This window comes from Phoxinus phoxinus (assembly GCF_949152265.1).
Source record: "Phoxinus phoxinus genome assembly, chromosome: 19".
NCBI classification, from domain to species: domain Eukaryota; kingdom Metazoa; phylum Chordata; class Actinopteri; order Cypriniformes; family Leuciscidae; genus Phoxinus; species Phoxinus phoxinus.
In genome coordinates, this window is record NC_136894.1 from 13,695,294 (window position 1) to 13,719,279 (window position 23,986).

At 36.2% G+C, this 23,986-nt stretch overlaps 2 protein-coding genes across 4 annotated transcripts in view; both read right to left on the bottom strand.

Moving 5' to 3' along the window:
- Positions 1-23,986, bottom strand: part of LOC306987326 (uncharacterized protein) — a 214,267-nt gene that overhangs the window by 165,245 nt on the left and 25,036 nt on the right. The window lies entirely within an intron of this gene.
- smad10a (SMAD family member 10a) lies at positions 5,670-23,512 on the bottom strand. 2 transcript variants are annotated; one of them, XM_079591451.1, is made up of 12 exons: positions 23,192-23,512; positions 20,504-20,749; positions 15,628-15,802; positions 15,413-15,436; positions 14,548-14,766; positions 14,243-14,449; positions 13,655-13,750; positions 13,487-13,540; positions 12,730-12,913; positions 10,209-10,377; positions 9,228-9,366; positions 5,670-6,247 (listed from the first exon to the last, which is right to left on the bottom strand). In XM_079591451.1, exons 2-12 carry the CDS (start codon positions 20,738-20,740, stop codon positions 6,036-6,038), a joined length of 1,716 nt encoding a protein of 571 aa, XP_079447577.1. In that variant the 5' UTR covers positions 20,741-20,749; positions 23,192-23,512; the 3' UTR covers positions 5,670-6,035. The 2 variants fall into 2 exon arrangements, with proteins under 2 accessions (XP_079447577.1, XP_079447578.1); XM_079591452.1 differs by having other exon boundaries at positions 5,778-6,247; positions 20,504-20,744.

The window sequence follows — 23,986 nt, forward strand, 5'->3', positions numbered from 1 at the left end:
GAGCTGGACGTAATTTGGCTCTGCAGCGCCGACTGAACTTTTATTTAAATATAAGCCCTTCAGCGTCCCCTACAGTGCAAAAAACAGACAACACTATGATGAACCTGAAGTGTTGCACTGCATATTTTATTCGAACATTATAGCCTATTATTATAAACATTAATATTTAATTTAAAAATACAATTGTGTAATTATATAGCATTTGTGTTTTTATATTAAAATTATATTCTAATGATTTTATTGTATAAAATTAAATATGAATTTGATATTGATTTGAATATTAACCTTTTCACTAATTAATTCATTTTTAGCTGTTTGTAATTATTATATACGTATTTTTAAAACTCATTTTATGGAGACTGCAAATGTATAGAATTGTATGACACAATATTCTATTATTTAAATGGACAAAAAGCACTATTTTAAAATCGTCGGATATTTTCATGTCTGGTTTTCCATGACTTCATAACCTTTGATGATATAACTGCAGATTCTGTATAGGCATCATTTGACTAAATGTCACACAAAAAAATACAACTCAAAACATATATGTATCAAAACGATTTTTTTTTTTTTTACTTTGGTGTACAGTCAACATACAGGAGCAGAATGTCCTTTAACAATAGAATAATTATAATAACAACAATAATTGAAATGACAATATCAATAAAATAGTCAATTCAAATATATTCACACTGGATAACATACTGATAAATACTTGTAAGAAATAGGTTTCATATATGGAATGCTGTTGATTGACTTCCAGTTGGGTGATTGTCATGTTACTGACACACATGTTGGCTTCATCATGTAGTAACCTTACACAATACAGTATGCCCATCAGTGAAAACACACAAATTCTAGAAGTTAAAGTGTTACAAGGGACTAGGCCACATATTTTTGAGAGAGGGGGGGCATCATTTGAACAAAAATAATTTTCTAAACCTTTGACACAGTGAAAGAAAATCTAAAATTACAGACCAGAACACAGTAGCTAATGAAAGAGAAGTAAATTGAAGTTACTCTTCAATGACAATAGTAACCACACGTCTATGTCACGATGACCTTTGGGGTCAATTGTAACATATTTTCTGTTTTTAAGGCAAAATAACCATCCAATGACTGAGGACCATGTGATATTCAGTGTTGGGTGTAAATGCATTAGTACACTGTAAAAAGTGATCAGTTGACAGTGAGGAAACCCATTGCCTTCAAATAATTAAGCTAATACACTTTGTGCTTAATAGAAAAAATTAAGTTACGTGAACTTGACAATCCCACATAAATACATTTTCTCAATTACGCATGAAGTTTATAAACTTAATAATTAAGGCAATGGGTTTCCTTACTTTTTTTTAAGTTAAGTCAACGGATAACTTCGCACCGTGTAATAAATTACTGTAATTTAATTACTTTTTCCCTTTGAAAAGTAAAGTAATGTATTACTCTTAATTTTTCTGTAATTTAATTACAGTTACTTCTGATGTAATTGCATTAAATACTGTACAGACTATGTAACAATTCTATATACAAATAAAATGAAACATCTGGTGTTAAAATGTAACCTCTCTTTAAATACTTCAGTCAGTTCAAGAATAATTTATGCAATTTTATATTTATTTAAAAGAGAGGTTTCATGTCGGTCCTTGTTTTGTTCAAGGAGGTTGATATGGGATTTAGAAAGTAATTAGTAAAAAGTAATACGATATTTTTTTGGAGGGGGGAAAGAGTAATTAGTACAGTAATCTAATTACACTGTTGAATATGTAATTAGTAGCCTAATTACTTTTTTAGAGTACCGTACCCAACACTGGTGATATTTTTTGGCAAACTCTTTAAACCAACAAAAATGCTTCGAATCATACCTGTGATTCTAATCAAGCTATGCACTGAAATTGCTAATGACATTTAGATACTTGTCTAAGTCTATTTTTATAAATGTTCCTATCTTTAAATACAACAAATATGTTATCATGTTAATCGGATGTGTAATGCGAGAGCTTAAATCTATTTCACCCAAAATGACCTCAAGATAGCATACCGGTTTAAAGATAAGTCAACACTGATTGCGTACATTCCAAAGTGCCTTTGAAATTTGCATTAAAACTACAGCTTTACTGTAATTAGCCTTTAATCTGCAGTGTAAGTATGTGGAACACGTATCCATTGAAATACAGCACAAAGGCACTCATCGAAAAACAATGAGTGTACCTGACATCGAATGTGTTTTATAGCAACTGACGTTCAAGAAAAAGAAAAGAAAACAAGGCATTATGCTTGACAATAAAGTTTCCCGAAAGGCTCATAATTCTCAACGTGACCTGAGCCGATGTGATCAATCCTGCAGATGTAGAATTTGCATCGCCCAATTTACAAACGTCATATAGGGTCCAAACGAAACCCGGAAAAAAAACACTGACTGTAAGACGACTAAAACATCCCTGACGTAATTCATTGCTTAAAACTACTGGAATATTTCAGACCAATAGAAGGTTTGCTAAGTTTATAATCAATGTGAGAATAACTGGGATGGGCTTTTTAGTTATTTCAAAATCTATCAAACAAAGGAGCACAAAGGGAAAGGCACAAAGATTATTACTTTACTGGGAACGCAGAACATCATACAATCCTCTACTAAATCGTTTCTCTTAAGTTGTCATTAACCACAGCGAACACTTGTCAAGCACTAAAAATAGTGAGGATCTGATTAAAGTCAACATGAAATGGCATTCGCAACTCATTTTCTTCTGTAATGTAACATATTTCCCAGCCAAATAGTGTAATACTGTAATAAGTGGGGGTTGCAAAAGTCTCTTACTGTATGCTCACCTAGACTGCATTCATTTGATCAAAAATACAGTAAAACCTACAGAGCCCCTAAACGGGACATGGTTATGGTAAAATAAAATAAAAAAGGTGGGAGGAAAAATTATATTTCAAATGCTTTGGAAAAGCATTCGCTCACAAAACTTTTGTGATGGAAATAATACGATGCTGGAGGAAAAACTAAACTTCAGTGCTTTTGTGAATGAACACAAAGTTTCTCGGAGAAACGCAAAACTTATGTAAGAGAATTTAATGTTTTTAATTTCATGTTGACTTTAACATACTATAATGAGGTTCCACTTTTATTATTAGATTTGCATTTGTATTGGATACACGTACTAAATAAACCAATAAAAAGGGTCTTTCGGTAAATGCATAATTTCCTGTAAGTGTACAGTAAAATATAGACATTTCAATTTGGGAAGGCAGCAAAACAATGATATTTAATGCTCGAAGTTTCGATGTTCTACCCGTTTGCAAAAGGTTATAGTGGTATGGGGCTGACTGACTGAATTCCGCTCCCAATCGAGATAAATGCTAAAGCTGAGCAACTGGTGTTGGCAAAAACCCGTTGTTTGAAATCGGTCAGTCGGTGCATCAAGGCTCTACATTCGGTTCAAGACGCGCCTTGTTTTGATTTGGTTAAAGTATGAGGTGAGCATGACGTCCGGAAAGTAGAAGATTCCAGACACATTTTGGCATAAAGAAAAATCCACTGGGTTCATGCTTGATTATCATGAGGTATTCTGGCTTTGGTGAGTTACACCACATGGCAAATGATTTGGTTACAAACACCGAACTGCGTCACAATACTAATACCACCATTTTAAAGCTGAACAATTCAGGCTTGGGTTTTTTTTTTCTTCTTTTTTTTTTTTTTGGTATGAAAATAAAGGAGCTGGAAGGCTATTGCAAGTCTAACTAATAAGATGCCTGGATAGTAAGCCGCGTAATAGCTGAGTTGAGGTCCACACGTAGAGGAACACAGCACAAGCACAGAGACGAGGAGCGTTTTGTTTTGACAGTTTGTCCTGTTATCTGTCTGGTACAGTTTGTCTCCCAGAGGCAGGTTTGCATCTACATCAGCTGGTCCTTTCGAACGGTTCCTGAAGTGACCAGCGCCAACATAGCGATATACATAATGCTCGGAGGCATTTAGTGCTACCAAACCCGTGGATCGCAAGATATTCTGAGTTTTTATGCAATAAACTTGGTTGGAGGTTGAACAGTCTCTTCCTCACTTGTGTCGTGTTGTGTGTATGTGTGTGTTTGTGTGATACCAGAGTCTAATAGAGCACAACACAATGTTCCGCAAGTAAAAATACCATTCATTTTCTTCACAAAGAATTAGAGTCAATCTTGCTGCACTCTCAATACAGTAAGTAATTGAACATTTGAACAAATATTTTAGAACAAACTTCAAATATATAGTATGCAAGCTGATTTAAATTCACAATGCATTTTTTTTTTTGTAATGTTCCATCATGTAGCTATTTGGTTTGGTTCAAGGATCAGAACACTTTATGGAGTAAGTGAATGGAAAAAATACTTCCGGAACCAAGGCCATTGCAAAAACGGCAGTTTTTCGTGCTTTGTTTTATGTTCAGACACTGACCCATAAATTAATTTCTTGCAAGGACAGAGTGTAAGCATTTTATACCAGTATTGCAAAACTATTAGGCTCTAATATTCTTAGTATAACTGCATGATGTGCAAAGCTAGAAAGGCATATGAACAATAAAGCTATTTCCCTGAACTTAATCTGCAATCAACCCTGTGTAAACTTGCATTCATTAGTAGACCTGTAGCGCTAAGGTATATACATCTAATTTGAATGGATAAATCTCACAAATCCCATCAAGAATATGTTCAGATCATATTTCACCATAAAGTCAAGAGAACGTAATAGAAACATATTTTGTATAAAGTGAAAGTTACTTATTTCCAGAGGTGAAAAGTCCAGGGGTCAGAAAGTAAAGTCCTGCCATTCTATCTCCTGGCTGAAAAACTGTGCTAATTAGCAAATCCAGGTGATTGGAACAAAATACTGAGGAAGACTTTTACTTTCTGAACCTGGACACCTCTGCTTATTTTAGATTTTGTCATTACAACATTATTTTCATGATAATCAAGCATTTCCCATATGATTCTCATTAAAAGTTATTTAAAAAAAATCATATATATATACATACCGGTATATATATATATATATATTTAAATTAAGTATTTGTACATCATTGTAGAATATGTTGGATTGCCTTTAAATTTATGATGATTTTAATAAAACAGAATCACTGCATTAGTTTAAAAAAATAAAATAAAATAAAATATGCAGTACTCTCATCAGAATCACCATTGCATAAACTCAAAAATAAAACGTCTGGAAACATTTCAATAATGTAAATTTTGGGGGAAATGCATAATTAAAAATAATGTCACAATAATAATAAAAATCATGAAAACAGGCTTCATTCTCTTTACAGGTTTAGTTCACCCAAAAATTTAAAATTCTGTCTGAAAAATTACTCGCGCTCATGTCGTTCCAAACCCGTAAGACATTTTTCTATAATACGGAGCAGTCGTTCTGACGTAGAACCTGGAAGCGCTGCGCTGTATTTATAACATAAACAGCATAGAAGACTGACGCAGACGAGAAGAAATAGTTGAATAAAGTAGTTTTTGTTAGTTTTATTTGCACACAAAAAGTATTCTCATCGCTTCATAATATTAAGGTTGAACCACTCTTAGTCACATTGACTATTTTAGCAATGTCTCTTTCTGGGCTGCCTATGGCTGGTTCAGAAAGCTCTCGGATATCATAAAAATGTATCTTCATTTGTGTTCCGAAGATGAACGAAGGTCTTGGGGGTTTGGAACGACATAAGGGTGAGTAATTAATGACAGAAATAAAAATATTTAACCCTTTAAGCAAAATATAATTTTTTATATTTGAATGAAATATGACCTAGACATGTTTTTGTGAGATTCACCCGAAAAGAAATGCAACATTTCACTATAGAACAATAAAATGCACTGAAATATCTTTCAAAAACATGAATTTTAGAGTAGTGAATTTGTGTGTTGTTTTCATTGGGATTCTAATGACTGATAAAAGAGCAAACCACACTGTAGCACGTAATGTGGCTTGCACGCTTACTGTAGTGAGTCCAGTATCTGTGTTGTGAGTGTTTTCTGTGTATTGTTCCCTCTCAGTTAGCTGGTCCAGGGTCTGCCAGTGGCATAGTGTGCAGCACCTCATCCAGCAGCTGCAGTGCGCGGTGCAAATGCACCTCCACCCAGCAGGGGGTGTGCTTGATGCTCTGCCGGGGGTAATCAGGGCCCCAGCCCTTCACGAAGCTCAGGCGCAGGATGCACAGCCTCCTGAGGTCATCCACACCAATCCCTGCTGCCGCTGAGAGGCCTGGAAATAAACATTCGTAAATTCACCAACCACTCAGTTTTTGAATTTGCACTGATTCTACAAAAACTTTATCTAATAATACATTATACCCCATTATACGCGGTTTTCTATCCTATGTTGACTTATTTCCTGTTGAAACAGTAAGTTAGATGCATTTATTACAGAGATGGTCTTATTATTGGGAGATACGATGGTCCGCGGCTCTACCGTTGGAGAAAGCGTAATGGCCAACTTGGATCACTTGTGATTTGATAACTAATCACATTACAGCTTTGACCTCATTGAATTTCCCCTCTAATAAAACAGCAATTTTTTCATTGTAAACTCTTAACACAGATCAATCCAAAACAAATGTTTAATAGACCAAAATGTTAAAGATTAGCAGACAGGCTGTCAATTCATTAAGTGATAAGCCATTTCCTCACAAAAGCAGAATATACTGAAGCCTCTCCTCCATTGACACCCATTTTAAAAAAATGGGTTCTGCTTTCCCATGTATTGCGGTGTTGTGCTTTTTTTTTTTGCTAACCTTGGAGGCTTGGCATAGTTTATTACTGCTCTCTGAAATGGTAGATTCTAGCTGGTCCGTCACAACATTCTGAGGTCAGTTATTCCCTGAAAAGCCACTAGAAGGCAAGCCTTGCAACCTTTAGCCAAAAAAGCTTAACAGCTAATGCTACCGCTGCGCTACGGCAGTACGCAGGGAAGGAAAGCAGAGGCCGTTTTTTTTTTAATGGATGTTAATGGAGAAAAAGCTTCACTACACTGAATGAAACACGTTTGTGAGGAAATAGCTTATCACTTGATGAATCGACTGCCTGTCCGCTAGTCTTCAACATGTTTTATGCTAAACAATACTTTTGTTGGGAGCAATATGTAGATTTTACTATGATAAAAAAGGTTATTTTATAAGAGAAGGCATCGAAGGGAATGTTGCGACAAGTTGGTCTCATTTACGGCATTACCATAGCATTTAAAGTCCGCGTGAACCGGAAGTTGCAACCGACTTTAATCTCAGTGTTGTGACGCATTTCCGAGAGAAACGGAATACTACATGAGGAAAAAATAGTGGGCATCGCTTTTTTCCCCAACTAGCACCTGATTGGATCTAGAAAAATAGGTGTTTCATTCAGCCTGTCTACTGTCAGTTGGAAGGGCGTGGTTACGGATGTTAAGCAGACACCAAAACCGTCAAACCTACGTCATCAGGGAAGGTCCTCCAATGCAGAGGGGAGGGGCATTTTCAGATTTTGATTAAGGATTACGAAGCCAAAAAAAAATTTTTTTGTGGAATGACTTGCATGGATAATTTGTTCACCACAAACCGATCAATGTAGGCAAACAAAGTAAATATGGTCAATTTTGATATCATGTGGACTTTAAAAGTAATATTGAATGATATTGTATTGTTTAAAGAAAGTAAAAAATACTAATTCTTTCTTTCTTTGTCTTTCAGGTTTTACCAGTTATGATCAGACTTGAATTGTAATGACTTTTATAACTATTACAACAATTGCAATGATTTATGACTGCTGTGTCTAATATGTTTTTTAATGAATAAAGGTAAAAATACATATAATTTTAATGAATTAAATATGTATTAAATTACAATTAAGTTAGAGTTTAGTGTACACTTAAATGTAGTTTTATGCGCCCTGGAGTGACTACTTTGCAGCTAATAGAAATATTCACGCTCCATTTTCCCACAGTAAAGCACATTCCATAAACAATGCAATCCTACTGTATGTTTACTAGCAATATAACACCAAATATAGAACATTTATTCACAAGACGACACGCTAACAACCCACAAGAAACTGATAAACGTAAACTGTAACTGACTGTCATAACACTTTGAACGGCGGGCACTGACGTCACTGCCTTTATACGATAGGCTGAGGCACCTCACGTTATCCAAGTTAGCCGTTACGCTTTCTCCAATGGTAAGAGATACAGACCCTCTCATCTCCCTATCCACCTCATTTTTTAGGTAAGAGCAGGAGCGGCCATTTGTAAATTTAATGTGTCTGGCTTCCGGTATCATCCGCTTCCAGTTATTTTTAGATGCACAAAAAAATTGTTATGCTGCTAGATATAGCAAACTGGTATCTCTTACCCTATTATTTAAATGTAGTGGCTTAATTATAAACATGCTGTTTTTTAGCACAAACAGTTTTACCATTTACTGTACTTTGTTATTCTTCTCGTTATTTCCCTATAGCGGCTACCGGCTAATGAATTGGAAGTATCGCACATCCACAGAAAATAGCTTAGTTCCGCATTGAAAAATAAGGTGGATAATAAGACAATCTCTGCTGTGGTCAATACAATAGCATCGCTGTATAATGTCGGTCATCCAGTTATTTGAGGCCGGTGATTCTTTCATGTCTCTCGTATTACACTCTCCCTCTCATTTCATTTAAATGCAGCTGGTGCATCTTGCGTATCAGCAATCGACTGTATTAACTGTAAAATAACAGGACTTCAGTATTAATAGTAGGCCTCCAATAATAGGCCTACTACGGTATTATAATATAATAAAGAGTTACGATTTTAAAACAGTTTCTTCTCAAATCAATATTTCATGACCCAGTCATTATTTATGTGGTGAAAAGCTGTGTACTAAGTAATAGGACTGTACATTATCCCTCAAATGTTTTTGTTCCTCTAGGCTCAAAGCTGCAGCTAGGAACTGTTTTTCTGAGCAGAAGCTTTGCGTTTAATGTGCTAATAAAATATTTCAACTCAAATCAATATTTCGTGTGATTTACTTTTGTGGCAAGTGTCTGTGTAATAAGGATAATGTGCATCCAGTCAGTCGTTACTGCAAAATAAATGGCAGGGACCTGATCACCCTGACAGGATTTATTTTGCGATAACAACCAGCTGGATGTACATTATTCCTTACCTGATGACCTCAAAGCTAACAGACATCTCATTTTGACCTCATGGGTTTGCAGTGAATGAGGCAGACACTCACTGACTGCAGGCGCTATTCCACCAACACTTCCTGGTCCTGGAATATTCCCTGCTACTGCTGCCGCCTGCGCTGCCGCTGCCGCCTGAGCCGTGGCCGCCTGTTGCTGCATCTGCCTGTGGCACTGCCTGAGGTCAAAGACCTGCAGGAACAAAACACCACAATAACTCTTTCTGCTTCCAGCACAGTATTGATGCACACAGACCTCGCTGCCGTGTCCTAAAACAATGGCTGATGAGAAATCATTTAGACAGGCTTGAAAAAAGTCAAGCTCTGGATCAAGCAAATCTAATGTGACAGGAAGCAAAAATACACACAGAGCTCTCAAGTGTACAAAGGTATTTACTGCCCATCGGGTCTGGCATTAACGGGGTCATATTATGAGGACTTTTCTTTGATCTTTAATTTAATAATAACATGTAGTTTTAAGAAAATTATATACATGATAATATTAAACACTGCAGCACAAAAGAGGTATTTCAAAAATTAAAGCAACTTGTCTAAATTTATCCATTTATTTATCAATTTGAAAAGTGATTTATTAAAATTTTTAATTATATGCTTTTTAATTATATTTTTTTGTTACATGTAACTACATTTTAACAACAAAAAACATTAAAAAAAATGAAATTAATTGCTTTTCAAAATAACAGATATATTTTGACAAGATGTAGTTAAATTTGAAAAGTGATTTATTTATTCTTTTGAATTATTGTTTTTTTATTATCAAAATTTAAAATATAGCTACATGTCACAATAAAATAAACACGCTTTTTTAATTGTATTTTTTTTTTTACTTCTTAAAAGCAAAACATAAATCGAATAAACTCCTAATCGCCCACAATTGAGTTTTCTACAAAAAGTAAATTCTAATCATAACGTTGCACTATTTCCGCTCGTAAATCATTTATAAAACAGGATGATGACCCCCTTTAAGCTTTTCATTTGTGACATCCGCAGTATTTGTGGGTTCGAAGCTTTTACCTTTATGTAGGCCCCTGGGTAGATTTTGTGCACCGCATCTCCTGGCGCTCGGCCTGCTTCTCTGTCCAGGTAGTAACTCTGCACAAAGACGGCGTGATCGCTCATGCAGCGCATCCACACGTCGCCTTCTCCACGACACTCTAGCTGCACGCCTTTACCTATGTGCAACCTGCAGACAGGATGAGGAGACAGCTGCAGAATCAATGACTGGAACATCAAATCAAACATCAAATAGTTACATAACACAATTTAACACATCCCACCGAGTGTCATAACCAAAACCAGATGCGCCTTTCGTTGACATGCTTGCATTCTATTTTGTCAGGTTGTTAAAAACAGTAATTTCCCGATTGTTGTCCTTGAGTAATCTGTTTGTTTATTATTGTTCATCACAGTGTCGTTCTGGCACAGTAAGCAGATTTTGCAAGTGCGTGTTAAGGTAAACATCAAACCTGTGAAATTCATCTATACACAAAACAAAGACTCACACACACACACACATATATATATAGCCATTTGGTCTGGACAGTAATATTAATATTGTTCAGCCTCTTGACGATATTAGGAGTTTTATGGCAATATTTACAGCAAAAAAAAAAAAAAAAAAAACATACATTTCCCACAGAAGAAACAAAATTTCAACCTTGGCCATAGCTGCCAAATAGATTAACCACCATAAACAATATCATGTTTACATGCACATCATTTTCTAATTATGGTTCATATATTTTATTTAAAAAAAAAAAGATTTATGCTTTTTAAGTTTTAATATTTTGTATGTGCTTTTGTCATTTTTATTAGTTTTTAGTAATTTTAGTACTTTGGCAACTAACTGAATTTTAATAATAAATTTGAACCTTTTCATCTAATATTTATATTTCATTTTAATTCAGCTTTATTTCAATTACGTAACTAAAATTATTTGTAATAGTTTTAGTAAACAATAACACCACTGTTAGTTATTTAATTCAAGCTGTTTTGTCATTAAGTAAAAATTAAACTATTAAAAAAAATAATTGAAATAAAGCTGAAATCAAATTAAGTATAAATATTACATGAAATTTTTTAACTTAAATTAAAATTTTGAAATGTTTAGAAATATTGCCTTGACAACTAGCTTAAATAAATAAGATTAAGTACTAAAAAACACGAAAGCAATAAAAAAAAAATGAATCGTTGTTGTGCCCAAAATCAAATACTCCGCTACTACATAGGCTAGTATGTAAAAAACAGTACGCCAACGGAGTATAAAGTATCAGAATGAATAGTATTCGAAAACAGTAAGCAAAAAGTCCCCGGATGACTTACTACTTCTGGCGAGATTCTGAAGATTCCATTATTCATTTAATGGATACTTTACTATCCCGTGAGGTCATTTTTTGAATGGCAGTGAAGTGATGCAACTGACGCTGGTAGGTCACATGACAGTAACATAGTACATAGCGGATGTAGTACGTCCGGATTTCATCCATACTAGTACCCACATTCATACTATATAGAACATAGTTTCTTAATGGTCGCGAAGTAAATTCAAATTCAAATGTAGTACCTACTAGAGCCCTGCACGGGACTGTTTTCTTAATCCCGCTCCCGCTGAATTTCTGACCATTACCGCCCACTCCCGCAACGTGTGTGTTCCACTCCCGCCCGCACCCTCAAACATTCTGTTACAGCTTGTAGAAATTGTGAAAAAAATTACACCAACATTAGGGCTATGCTAAACATTCAGAATAACAGAAATTGCGTTTACACTGAGCACAAGATAAAGTAATGCTAGCACGGTAGCACCACAAATGACAAACACATTCAGCCAGCTTTTTATTAAAACAAAACATCCCATCTAGTGGAGCCTTAAAATATATTTAAAGTCCCCCTGTATTCAATAATTGTATCCCTCAAAACTCACCTTTGATCACCAAAAAGGCATATTTAAAAAGGTTTTTCCTGTGAACATTATTTATTCACAGCTTAAAATAGCTTGTCACTACACCCTTGCTTCATTTAGTTTACGCCGAACCATGAATATGCAAATGAGCCCCGCCTCCACTAAGATCCCAATCCCAATGCAGCAGTACCTACTCAACAGCATGCCATTTCGGATGCAGCGCGTGTCTCCTTCTCGTCCAAAAATGTCTTTCTTTAATAGCTGACAACTGTCTGTATATACTAACACCCATTCTTGCCATTAAATCTCAATTTTTAGCACTTTCACACTCTAAAGTTGTGATAAAATGACTGTGAAGCTGCTTTGATACAATCTGTATTGTAAAAAGCGCTATATAAATAAAAGTTACTTGACTAAAAGAAGAAATATGGAAATAATCTACTGGCACTGGTCTTTTAGAAAACTTCATAGCTAAATAAAAAGCACATTAAAATTGTCATATTCACAATGCAGGTTTTATACCTGCAACAAAATAATACTGCACAAATCATAAATATAGAGTATATCACCCAGCTCTGACAACCACACTAAGATATTTTGTTCACTGGAACAGTTGTTGGATTGCGGCACACATACCTGGCCCGCTCACTGGCGTCTGTGCGGTGCACGTTACTAAGCTGACCCAGGCAGAAGCGGTCACCTCCTGAGGGGTCCACATACCCGTCAATCGTCACCACCGGACAGCTGGACAGCACTTTAAACATCTCTCCAACCTGCACGTCCATCTCAAAGTAAGAGATGGAGCACCAAAACTCAGGACCTGTTGATGCATTGCATATTGAACTGTAAGTCTGAGAGCATAGATACAGTAGAAATTAAAGTGTACAAGACCGTTCAAATGTTTGGGGTCAGAGAGATGTTTTAATGCTTTTGAAAAAAGTCACTTATGCTAACCAAAATGTATTTATTTGATCAAAATATAGTAAAACAGTAAAATATGATTACAATTTAAAAGAACTGGTTTCTATTGTAATACATTTTAAGATTTATTCCTGTGATGCAAAGCTGAATTTTCAGCTGAGTGTCACATGATCCTTCAGAACTCATTCTTATATGTAGATTTGCTGCTCAAGAAACATTTCTTATTATTAATGTTGAAAACAGTTGAGCTGCTTAATATTTCTGTGGAAACCGTGATTCATTTATTTTCAGGATCCTCAGATGAATAGCTTTAATTTGAAACAGAAATCTTTTGTAACATTATAAATGTTTTATTAATTACTGTTACTTTTGATCAATTTAATGCATCCTTGCTGAATAGATGTATTAATTTCTTTCAAGCAAAATCTAACTTTTTTGTTTACATAAAGTGGAGATTATATAAAGTAGAAACCTGGATGGTTGGAGACTGGAGGAGGGAAAGATGCTGTACTGTGATGTTGAGACCCTGATAGAGGAAGATATTATAATGGATTAAATTAGTTATATATGAAATAATGGTATATTTGCATACATGCACATTTAAGTGAAGTGTTCGTTGTAATGTTTAAGGCAAACGTACAGTAGTGTGGGTGGTGGAGAGGAGGTTGGTGGCCACGTCCATTTTGCTGGGGTCCTACAGGAGTGTAGGAGGCTGTGCTGCTGCCTGTCCAGGTTGCTGCAGCAATATAGAGATTCAAAATGTTTTGTATATGAAGCAGTGAAAATGTGACAAGAATTTTATGTCTACACCAAAAAAGAAAATACCAAGCAACATTCCAAAACCACAGCCAATTAGAATATATTGAATGAAGGTTATTAATATACAGCTTTGTGGGATTTAGACTGATTGGATTTCACTGTGGGCAGGACTACAAAAACAGACATTTTGTAAAGTTGTTAATAATACTAAAACTATTACAAATTGTCATTAATTAAAATAAAGCTGAAATAAATATTTTATATAAAATATAAACGTTAGGTGAAATTACAAAAATGAACAAAATAAATGTAAATTAAATAGAAGTATAAAAAAACTACAATTAAAGCTGATTTAATATTAGATTAACACTATAATAGTATATAAATAACACGGATCAAAAAATAACACATTAAAATAAACATGATTTATCATTTGATATTGTGACTGGTAATGAGAAGTGTGATTTACTGTGAAAGGAGCTTTGTGTCTGGGAGTGTTTGGAGCCATTGTAGCCATTTTGGTTTGGTGGAGGCTGGGGTGGGACGGGGGTCTGTGGGGGTCCATGTGTGGGGGTAGAGGGGGGAGGTGTAGGGGTCATGACTTGACCCTGAGGAGATGCAATCTGTAGTAAGCCTTCACCATGACCTCCCTGCATCGGCATCATAGAGCCTGAAGCTGAAAGACATGAGAGTTTGGAAGATGACACAACAACGCTATTACAACTGCACAATTTAACCTCCCAGAGTCCTCTATGGCCAAAGGTCAGCACTTACCGGTGGGGGAGAGGGGCATATTAGAGTAAAGGGTGACCGGTGGGGGTGCGCGGGTGGGTTCTGAAGGCAGCTGTAGAGGAGGCAGTGGCTGGCCGTAGTGGTCTGGAGGGGGGAGTTTCATCACCCCCTGGTGGTCCTGCTGGGGAGGCAGGCATGGGGGAATGTCCATCTGAATGCAGTCGTGGCTGTACTCTTCCTTTATCAGTCTCCCAGTGGGACCTAGACACCAGCCAGAGGACAAATTATGCTCTTTTTACTGAATCGGTTCAGTTAACAATTCACTGATCCATTTGGGGCTTAATCAAATCAGTAAACCTTTTTTGAAACTGTGCGGAACAGTAAGGAATTGTTCACTGTTTATTTAAGAGTAATGCTGTCATTCTTAAGATACCAATTATCCAAATTAAATCATAATATGTATACTGTTAATAAAAAGGGGTCAGTGAGTTTTTTTTATGTTTTTTAAAGAAGCCTCTTGTGCTCACCAAACTGCATTTATTTGATCATACAGTATAAAAATATTGTGAAATATTATTATAATTCATTAGAAGTTTTCAATTTTATTATATTTGAAAACATTTATTCCTGTGCAAAACTGAATTTTCAACAGTATCACATGATCCTCCAGAAGTTATTTTAACATGTTGATTTGGTGGAAACCACCTTAAAAAAAATAAAATCAGGATTCTTTGATAAATAGAAAGTTCAAAAGAACAAGCATTTATTTTAAACAGTATTTTTTGTAACAATGTAAATATCTCTGAATGTTAGCATTATATATACTAACATTTAAAAGATGTTTATATTGTTATGGAAAAAACAACTATTTCAAATAAAATAGTGACAAATATCTGCATTAACTTACCCGTGTTTTGAAGACTGAGACCAACTTGAGGAGCAAAAAAAAAAAAAAGAGAGAAAACAAGAGAAAATCATATTGCAAATTGACCAAACAACGTTTTCCTGCACTGATAAAAAAAAAAAAAAGCATAACACTGTAGTTTAGAGACACAGAATGTGCTGCACACAGCTCAGTAATGTCTTTGTTCATGGTGATGAATAAAAGGATAGCAGACTCACCGATGCCTGGTGACACCACTCTCTCATAATGGTAAGGGTTGACACAGACATTATCGTATTTGAGGTCAAATGCGTACTGGCAGAATTTCACATGCTTGAGCTCATTCTTGTGAAGGTCGGGCCAGCGCCACAACCGTGCGTAGATTACATGAGGAAAACCTTTACGACCGGCAACCTGCAGAAAGACAAAATAAGAAGAGAAGAGTAAAAGAAATGTTCATGAGGAGTACAACATAGTGTAATAATACTAAAGGAAAACAGCACAATCTCTAATACTTCACAAATAACAACATAGATATTAACCAGTCACCAGTCAAATATTAAACTTTAAAATGTTCCAATCATTATTATAATATAATTGACTGACACTGACACAAATCAATTGAGTTGATTTTCTAAACTATTAATTAAATGATGCAGCGATACATAATGATATCTGAAATCGGGTCATGATTTGGTTTAATTTGATTATTTGATACATTTCATAATTATAAAAAAATGCTTTAGCAACACTAGTAATAATAAGAATTACTAAATTCTGATCAGTACAGCATTATATTAGTATTTTTATATACTAATTATAGTATTTATTTTATTTCTGTATTTTCAGTTCAGAAAATGTTGTTATTCTATTTTATTATATATATATATATATAGCTTTAATTTTTATTTCAGTTGTAGTAATTTAGTAATTTAACTTAAAAGCATTTATTTCAGTTAAAATTTCTAATTTTTGTGTATTTTTTAGTTCTAGTTAACAACAACAACAACTGGTTCAACGCATTTAATTTTAATGTCAGATTTATGAATTTTTAACCTCAAGTATTGAATACACATTAGCATGTTTCAGTGCATATTTGGTTCAGTAGCATATTCAAACTGTGTGAAATACATTGCAATTTATATAATGCAGTTTTGGCTAACAATGGATTCCTCATACGCCTTAGCATAAGCATCGTTTTAAATTGTATTTTTGGCCTTTATGTCTATTGAATGGCTAGAGAGACTGAAACCGAGATCAGCTACTGAGCATTGGATCACATGACCTACTGTGATGCCACTGCCGGTCATATTTCTGCTAAGGACACAGCAACATGACCAAAACGTTTTACCATAGCAGCTATTTGACAGGTATGCAGTAGTATGACAAAAGAGCATCACATGATCCTGAAAACACAGTGAGCGTAAGGTCATGTGTTGAGTTTTGAGTGCGTATCACAGCTGCCTGTGCTTGTTTAGTGTAGTAGAACAGCAGGGAGGACGTGTGTGTGATATGATAATCCGTTGTAGATTAACACTAAAGGCATGACACTACAGTTGTGCGCTAGCAGCATGATACTAGAGCTGAGGAGAGGGATAAATCCAGCTGTCAGTGCCATTTAGGACTGAAGACGGGCTGAAACAAAGACAGAAATGTGGTGGGGCTGGTAATCAAAAGGGCCAGGGTTCAAACCCCAGAGGGGACAAGAGAGCTGCTGAGGTCCAGGTGGACCTCCTTTACACAACAGGATTTCAGAAAAACATTTAAGTTATTAAATACTATAATTTGTGTTTAGAAAACCTACACGTTCTTATGTTAGTGATTTTACTGCGGTTATAGGATGTTGTTAGGCATGATGCTTTACAGAGTGCCTAAAATCCCCTTAACACAGGGCTGGGTGATAAAACAACATTGATAGCCATGTATCGGGCAGTATAGTTAATTAATAAATGTATAGTTAATAAAAGTCATTACATTCATTCTGTGTGGAACAAACATGTGGAATGCATTTCATTCCCAATTAATGGTATGAAATATCTTGATAAATATCAATGTCAAACAATAGGACATGAGAAAGAGACCTTAATGTGATCAAATCTGTGTAAAACATCATGACTTATGACTTTTATTGTGTCAACAGCCCCTTGCAAAAAAGAAGTAGACTTTAGCCTACTTTTAAAATAAAAACAGTACTTATTACAGAAATTATGAAGTTTAAAAAAAATATACTTAAGTGTGAACTGAATGTAATGTTTTTTTAAGACACTTAATTGCAAGACAATGTATTACAGTTTAGACCTATGTTGAATGCATTTAACTGACCTTTAAAGTGTTTTTGACCCACTTAAGGGGTCCCACGTAGGACTTAAGTACATCTTTATATGCAATTTCATAATTACTTCTATTGTCTTTGAAACAAGTGTACTGCCGAATGTACTGACAAGCATTTATGGTAAACTAAAATAAATTTTAATGTAATTTCTAATTAAACTAATGTCATGTATGTCTTTTGTCATGGATTTAAATATATTTGTAATCACACCTTTTTTTAAAGATTAAGTTTCAATTTAGTACATTTAAAATATACCGGTATTATATTTCCTTTAAATGGAATATCAGACACACTAAACTTATAATCAAGGACTTTGTATGTGGTTTAGGATGTTATGCGTACATAGTATAGCTATTTTACAATTGTAAATTAAATGTCTCTCTTTTTTGCTCCCACTGGGCCTCATTTATAAAACGTGCGGATGCACACATTTGATCTTAGAGTGCGTTTACGCTAAAATCCATGCAAACGTTCAAATTTATAAAAACGGTCTTAGACATGAAATAGTGCAGACGTACACACTTTTCCTTGAGGCAAATAGTTGGAGTACTGCAGGTATTTGCCATTCTCAAGTAAAGGATTTTGACTTTGACTGGTGCTCTTTTAAATGTTAATGACATCAATTAGGCGGTGTTTACAAGGCGGAGATCTGAAACCATTCAGCTGCGCACAATTTCAAGATCATTTGCGATTTATAGATTTCACATCTGGAAGAGAGGCGTATGCAAGTTTTTTGTGTGCGTACGTTCGTTCTCTGAATCACACGCATGTAGGACAGTTTATAAATGAGGCCCACTGTCTCTGGCAAGGTCAAAAAAGGTAACACATTACGTCTCGCTCAGTAGTTTGGTTTTATAGCATTAGGTTTTCTATTACTGCGCACACACAGTTTCTTCACTTGTGTTGCCTGAATATCATCACATCTTGTGTGTAAAGAATAAAGCGTACTATCAACCAGCAGCCCTTCTACACAGAGGAAAAAATAAACGGCCTTAAGTTAACCCAGCCCCTTTCCTGTGTTTTAGACAAAACAACCTTCACAACCTCTCCTCCAGCCCTCCCTCTAAATCTGCCCATACGAAAGGGTGGGGAAACTGCGCAGACATCGTCCTTACTCCATATAAACCACCACTTTAACTTTGAGGTTGTTGAGGTTTACAGTCAAAAGGCCTTGTGATGAATGTCTCTCTTTGTAGCTGCTGTCAATCATCTAGTATCCATGGACACTGACGCTACAGGCAGGAAGCTATTAGAATTGTTGAAGCTTCGACCGCATCAGTCTCCCATATGAAAGCCGTATGTTCACATGTGGGTGGTGTGGATTTGATTAGCATTGGGCCCCAAAGCAACACCCAATCACAAGTTTATTCAATGGACAATGCCTTGATTATTTACATTGTCTAGCTTTATTTATCGCAGGATTCACAAATAGATTGGGGGGAACACAATTGTGTGAACAATGTTGAACGTTTGTCTAGGCAGAGGGAAGAGTTTATACAGTGGTTGACCGATATGGGTTTTTTAAACGGCCGATGCCAAAAAACGATATCTAGAGAGCAGGACCGGCGATGAATCTTAGACAATCTACAAACTTTCTCTCATTTTCTGTGCCATCCTTTTTTGAGGGGGAGGGGGGGGGGGGTCTGTGTGGTATAGATTTAAACACTTCTAACGATGATAACTTGCATTATCTATCAAAATAAGTTTTATGTGTGGTTCTGTGTGCTGCTGATGACCAATATAATACCAACATACACTGCCATTTAAAAATTCAGGATTGGTTAGATGCTAGAAATTAAGAAATTAATACTTTGATGCATTAAATTGATCAAAAGTGACAGTAAAGACATTTATTATTTTACATTTGTAGATTTCTATTTCAATTAAACACAGTTTTTTTGGACTTTCTATTCATCAAATAATCCTGAAAGAGATGTATCATGGTTTCCACAAAAAATATTAAGCAGCATAACTGAAAAAAAAATTAGATTGATTTCTGAAGGATCATGTGACACTGGAGGTATGATGCTGAAAATTCAGCTTTGCCACCAAATTCGATTCAAATACAGTAGAATTTTTTTTTTATATTTCACAATATTACTGTTTTACTGTATTTTTCATCAAATAAATGCAGACTTGTCGACCCCAAACTTTTGAATGGTAATGTTATACAGTTTGATATTTAATATTTACTCAAATGAGAAACAATTTGCTATAGAAAACAATTAAGAATTAATGAAACAAAGGAAGCTTGACCGAAACGTTGATCTCCATGAAATATGGGTGTGTATGGGATGTTTATTTATTATTATGTTATAGGCTATATCAAATCTAAAACAAGAAGTGTGCATTATTTATTGACAGTACTCTCGTAACAGACACAAGCGGAAACCAGCAGGGAAGAGGGCAAGGTTATTTGCTTATCAAATAATCAGCTTGGGAAATCTATTATTGTTCTATTAAGTCTATTGCTAGTTTTGCCTTGTGACAAATACACACACACGCTCACTGAACCGGTCCCATGAAACTCTAAAAACACCTTTACCACTGTGTCATGTCCAATCAAACACAATAACAGAATGACAAACAGCGATTCGTCCATGTCTGAAGAACCGATCTAACACCAAGTAAAGCAGACAAAAACAAAATCTGCCAAATGAGGAAATGACTCATCCGTTCAGTACATTCAGCATTAACATTTGGAGGGATTCCTGTAATTCACTTCTAAGAGCATTAAAGCAAATGTTAATGGTTCAACGTCAATTACTGTAACTGCGGTTCACCTGTAGGCGTCCGTCCAGCGTCCTCTGGATGGTCACGCACTTGCTGGGGTGGACTCCGTTGGTGGTGATGGCGGTGATGAGGGAGTCCAGCTCGTCCTTCTTCTCCTTCAGTTTCTTGACCAGGCTCTCGATGGCTCGCTTGGCGAAGCCTTCGTTTTCACCGCCTTGCCTGTGGCACATGAGACTGTGCACGATACTGAGGCAGGCGTCATTACTGTTGGGAGGGTTCACGGACATCCTGCTGCTCTGACAGATGGGAAAACAGAACAGCAGCATCAATACACAATACTCTTACACACTGCATGACGTATGCTAACACACAGTCAGTACTGTAGTAATGCTTCATGGAAATTAACGGTACGATGCCTTATAATATATCCATTATAAATCCCTTGTAATATAAATAATACACGTATAGTATACACGTAATACTGCAACTATTTGCTCAATATAGATTACGAAACAGTGGGAATTAAACCACGGTAAACCTGTCAAACAATAGATAAAATTTATGTTAAATGATCATTGCCTTGCATGTAAGTGACATTGTGTTTTCATCTTGGAAATAGATTATTAGGTTATTTTATACAGAGCCAAGAACATGGCCACAAATTATGAATGTGTTCCCCCTTCTTTTTCATTTGGTTAAACTGTAGCGACCTTGTTCCCTCGTTTTAAATAAATAGTAGTCACGTTGTAAGTAACTAACAATTTGTTCCCTCATTTGAGTTAAAACGTGCCCCCCTTGTACACATTTGTTCCCTCGTTTTAAATAAATAGTGGTCATGTTGTAATAATTTGTTACCTCATTTTAGTTAAAACATGGGCTCCTTGTACAAATTCGTTCCCTCGATTTAATTAAATCGTACTGTACTGTACTTGTTTCCTTGTTTTCATGTTAAATTGAGGCCAAGTTTGACTTATTTTTTCCCTCGTTTTAGTTCTTGTTTTCTTGTTTAGTTCGTGAGCCTTGCACATGTGTCATGTGCAAGGCTCTGTAATTTTGTCTTTTAAATTACAATTTGTAAAATGTCTTTACTTCTATCAGTCTGATCAAAAAAGAGATAATTTGTTATGGAAGACCAAGTCGAGTGTATTGGACTACGGGATACAGTATTCCATAATGCAGTGTGCTTTGTCATATTACTGCACATGTTTGACAACATAATAGGTTATCTGCTTCATGTATACATAAAGAAAAAGTGCATACTTTGCACTGTATACATACTGTATACAGCAGAAATAGTAGGAGTAGTCGTAGATTAGTATGCATGTCCAAAAATAGCAGGCCAATGTTTGAAAGAGCCAAAAAGCAACAGCATTTGTAGCGGGGAGCCATCCAACCAACAAATAGCTTACTTATATTCTCTATCCACAATAAACTGGGATAGCAGAAAGCGTTTTAATATCCAAAAACACTTTATGCTTATGCATTAGCTACTGAAGTAAGATCAATTTAAATTCGTATTTTGTACATAAGAAGCAAAACTTCATGGAGCTGCTAAAAACCCCTGTGATCTTAGCATAAGATGTTGCAAGTGCAGAAGTGTAAGATTTCTGGAGTGCAGTAATTGAGAGCTGGTGGAGCGCTGACGGATCCTGGCACTTCAGATCTCTGAGCATCATCAACTCTAATCTGGGGGGAGCTTCTCTGAGACCCTTATTATCAGACTCAGTGATGCTCTCCGTGTCTGCGCAAGTGGCCCTTGAGGCATGAGCGCCAGAGGAACCACTTTGCATTAAGACAGAATGTACAATACTAGATGAAGTAACGGATTTCATGCACTGTAATATTTGAGAAAGGGGCTTCTTAGTCTTGACTGACACAGTCATGCATTATTCCTTTCTTCTGGGAGTATTACTCTGTTATTTCATCATATATAGAACAGTGTGCTTGAGTAAAGCATGCATGGCGGCCTGATTAGAGGACATTCAAACCCAGTCATTGCTTTATATATCAGCTATAGTATGATGAAACCCTAAGGTTTATGATCCCATCATGAGATACTGATTCTGATCAACAGATTTAACATACAAAAAGATCTGTATTACATGAAATAAGAATGATAGCAGGCCTAATTCTAAGGGGAGATGAACAACAGAGCCCTAATGCTTAAACTACAAGACATTCGCCAAGACATCCCCCCTTACTGTAGAATAACAGTTAGTATTCATAAAAATGTCATTCAAAGTTAAAGCCAAACTGTTGACTGCTCTGCGGGCAAACAAATGCAGCGGCGCAGATGCCATATTTGGTCACATGACGTCATCGAGTCCGCCGTCTAAACATTTCACGAGCTCCCGTTGGATATGAGCACAGTTGAGATGACATGCAACCCGTTTGTGCATTCCAACTAACTAGTCGGAATTCGGATCAATAAAATCAAGGTGAACTGCTGAAGGAACAGACTCTTGGTCGAGAACTTGCAGTGAGAAGGTGGACATATGTCAGTGGCTCGAGGCAGTATTCAAATGCTAGACAGTAACGATATATTTCAAAGCTCAGACAAGGGCAAATATGAATTATTACGACACGAGAAGGCACATCTTTGACGTAATATGTTTAAAACGAGGGAAATGTATCGCCAAATCGACAGTCCTGATCAGTTTCCAATAAGGTCTCGAATGGTGCAGCGTGCGTTTAAAATTTTATAAATAAGCACATACATGTACAAAAAAAATACTCACACATCGGTCGTATTGTTAGAGAATTGCAAAAAGCAGTCTTCTGAACAAGGACGGAGAGGTAGAAATCCGCGTCCCCTTCCCCCTCCAACATCTAATTTGAGTCGATACCGGACTATCAGGCTCGCTGTCTCCGTCCGCGCATCCTGCCGCTCTCCTCGCGCTCGCTACAATAACAAAAGCGGGTAGACATTGTGCGCGTGAGCGTCTCGTCCGGCTCAAACCAATAGGAGGCCGAGTCTCAAAAGGATGGCGGCGCTCATCCAATCGCGGCGCGGCTCTCACGGCTGGGCCCCCGGGCCGAGGTCTGTCTGGGTCGCGTCTGGATTGACATATCGGCGCGACTGTTTTTTTAAGGTGGCGCCGCTGAGATTACTCCGCCCCATATCAACTCACCCCGCCCCATTCATCCCTGCTCAGTTTCCATCGATGATTGAAATTTACAACAGCCAGTGATGGCTACTTTTAGACTAGCTCCCCAGTGGCGCATGTAATAGGCAGTAGAACACTTGTATCATATTCTTTAGTCAGCTTTAATAAAAGACTAAACTATATGCAATGGGGCCCAATGGTTTGAGACCATATTGAAAATCCCTGATTTCGTTCATTTAAACCTGAAAAAAAAAATGGTAGGGATTATAAAACAAAGAAATAAAATATAAAGACTTATATCTGGGGGGGTTCCGATGCCACGGGCCCCCAGATCATCCTGGTCCGAGGGCCCCCCATCCTAAAATTTAAAAGGCATCTATATATATATATTTCATATAGGCTGTAAAGACTAAATTTATACTGTAA

What these genes read in the sequence shown, in the direction of transcription:
- smad10a (XM_079591451.1), bottom strand. Translation starts at nt 20,740, where the DNA reads ATGTCCGTGAACCCTCCCAACAGTAATGACGCCTGCCTCAGTATCGTG. An exon ending in GACACAAAGCTCCTTTCACA is followed by an intron (nt 13,751 to 14,242) that starts GTAAATCACACT and finishes ATATTGCTGCAG; the next exon opens with CAACCTGGACAGGCAGCAGC. An exon ending in ACCCAGGGGCCTACATAAAG is followed by an intron (nt 9,367 to 10,208) that starts GTAAAAGCTTCG and finishes TTGTTCCTGCAG; the next exon opens with GTCTTTGACCTCAGGCAGTG.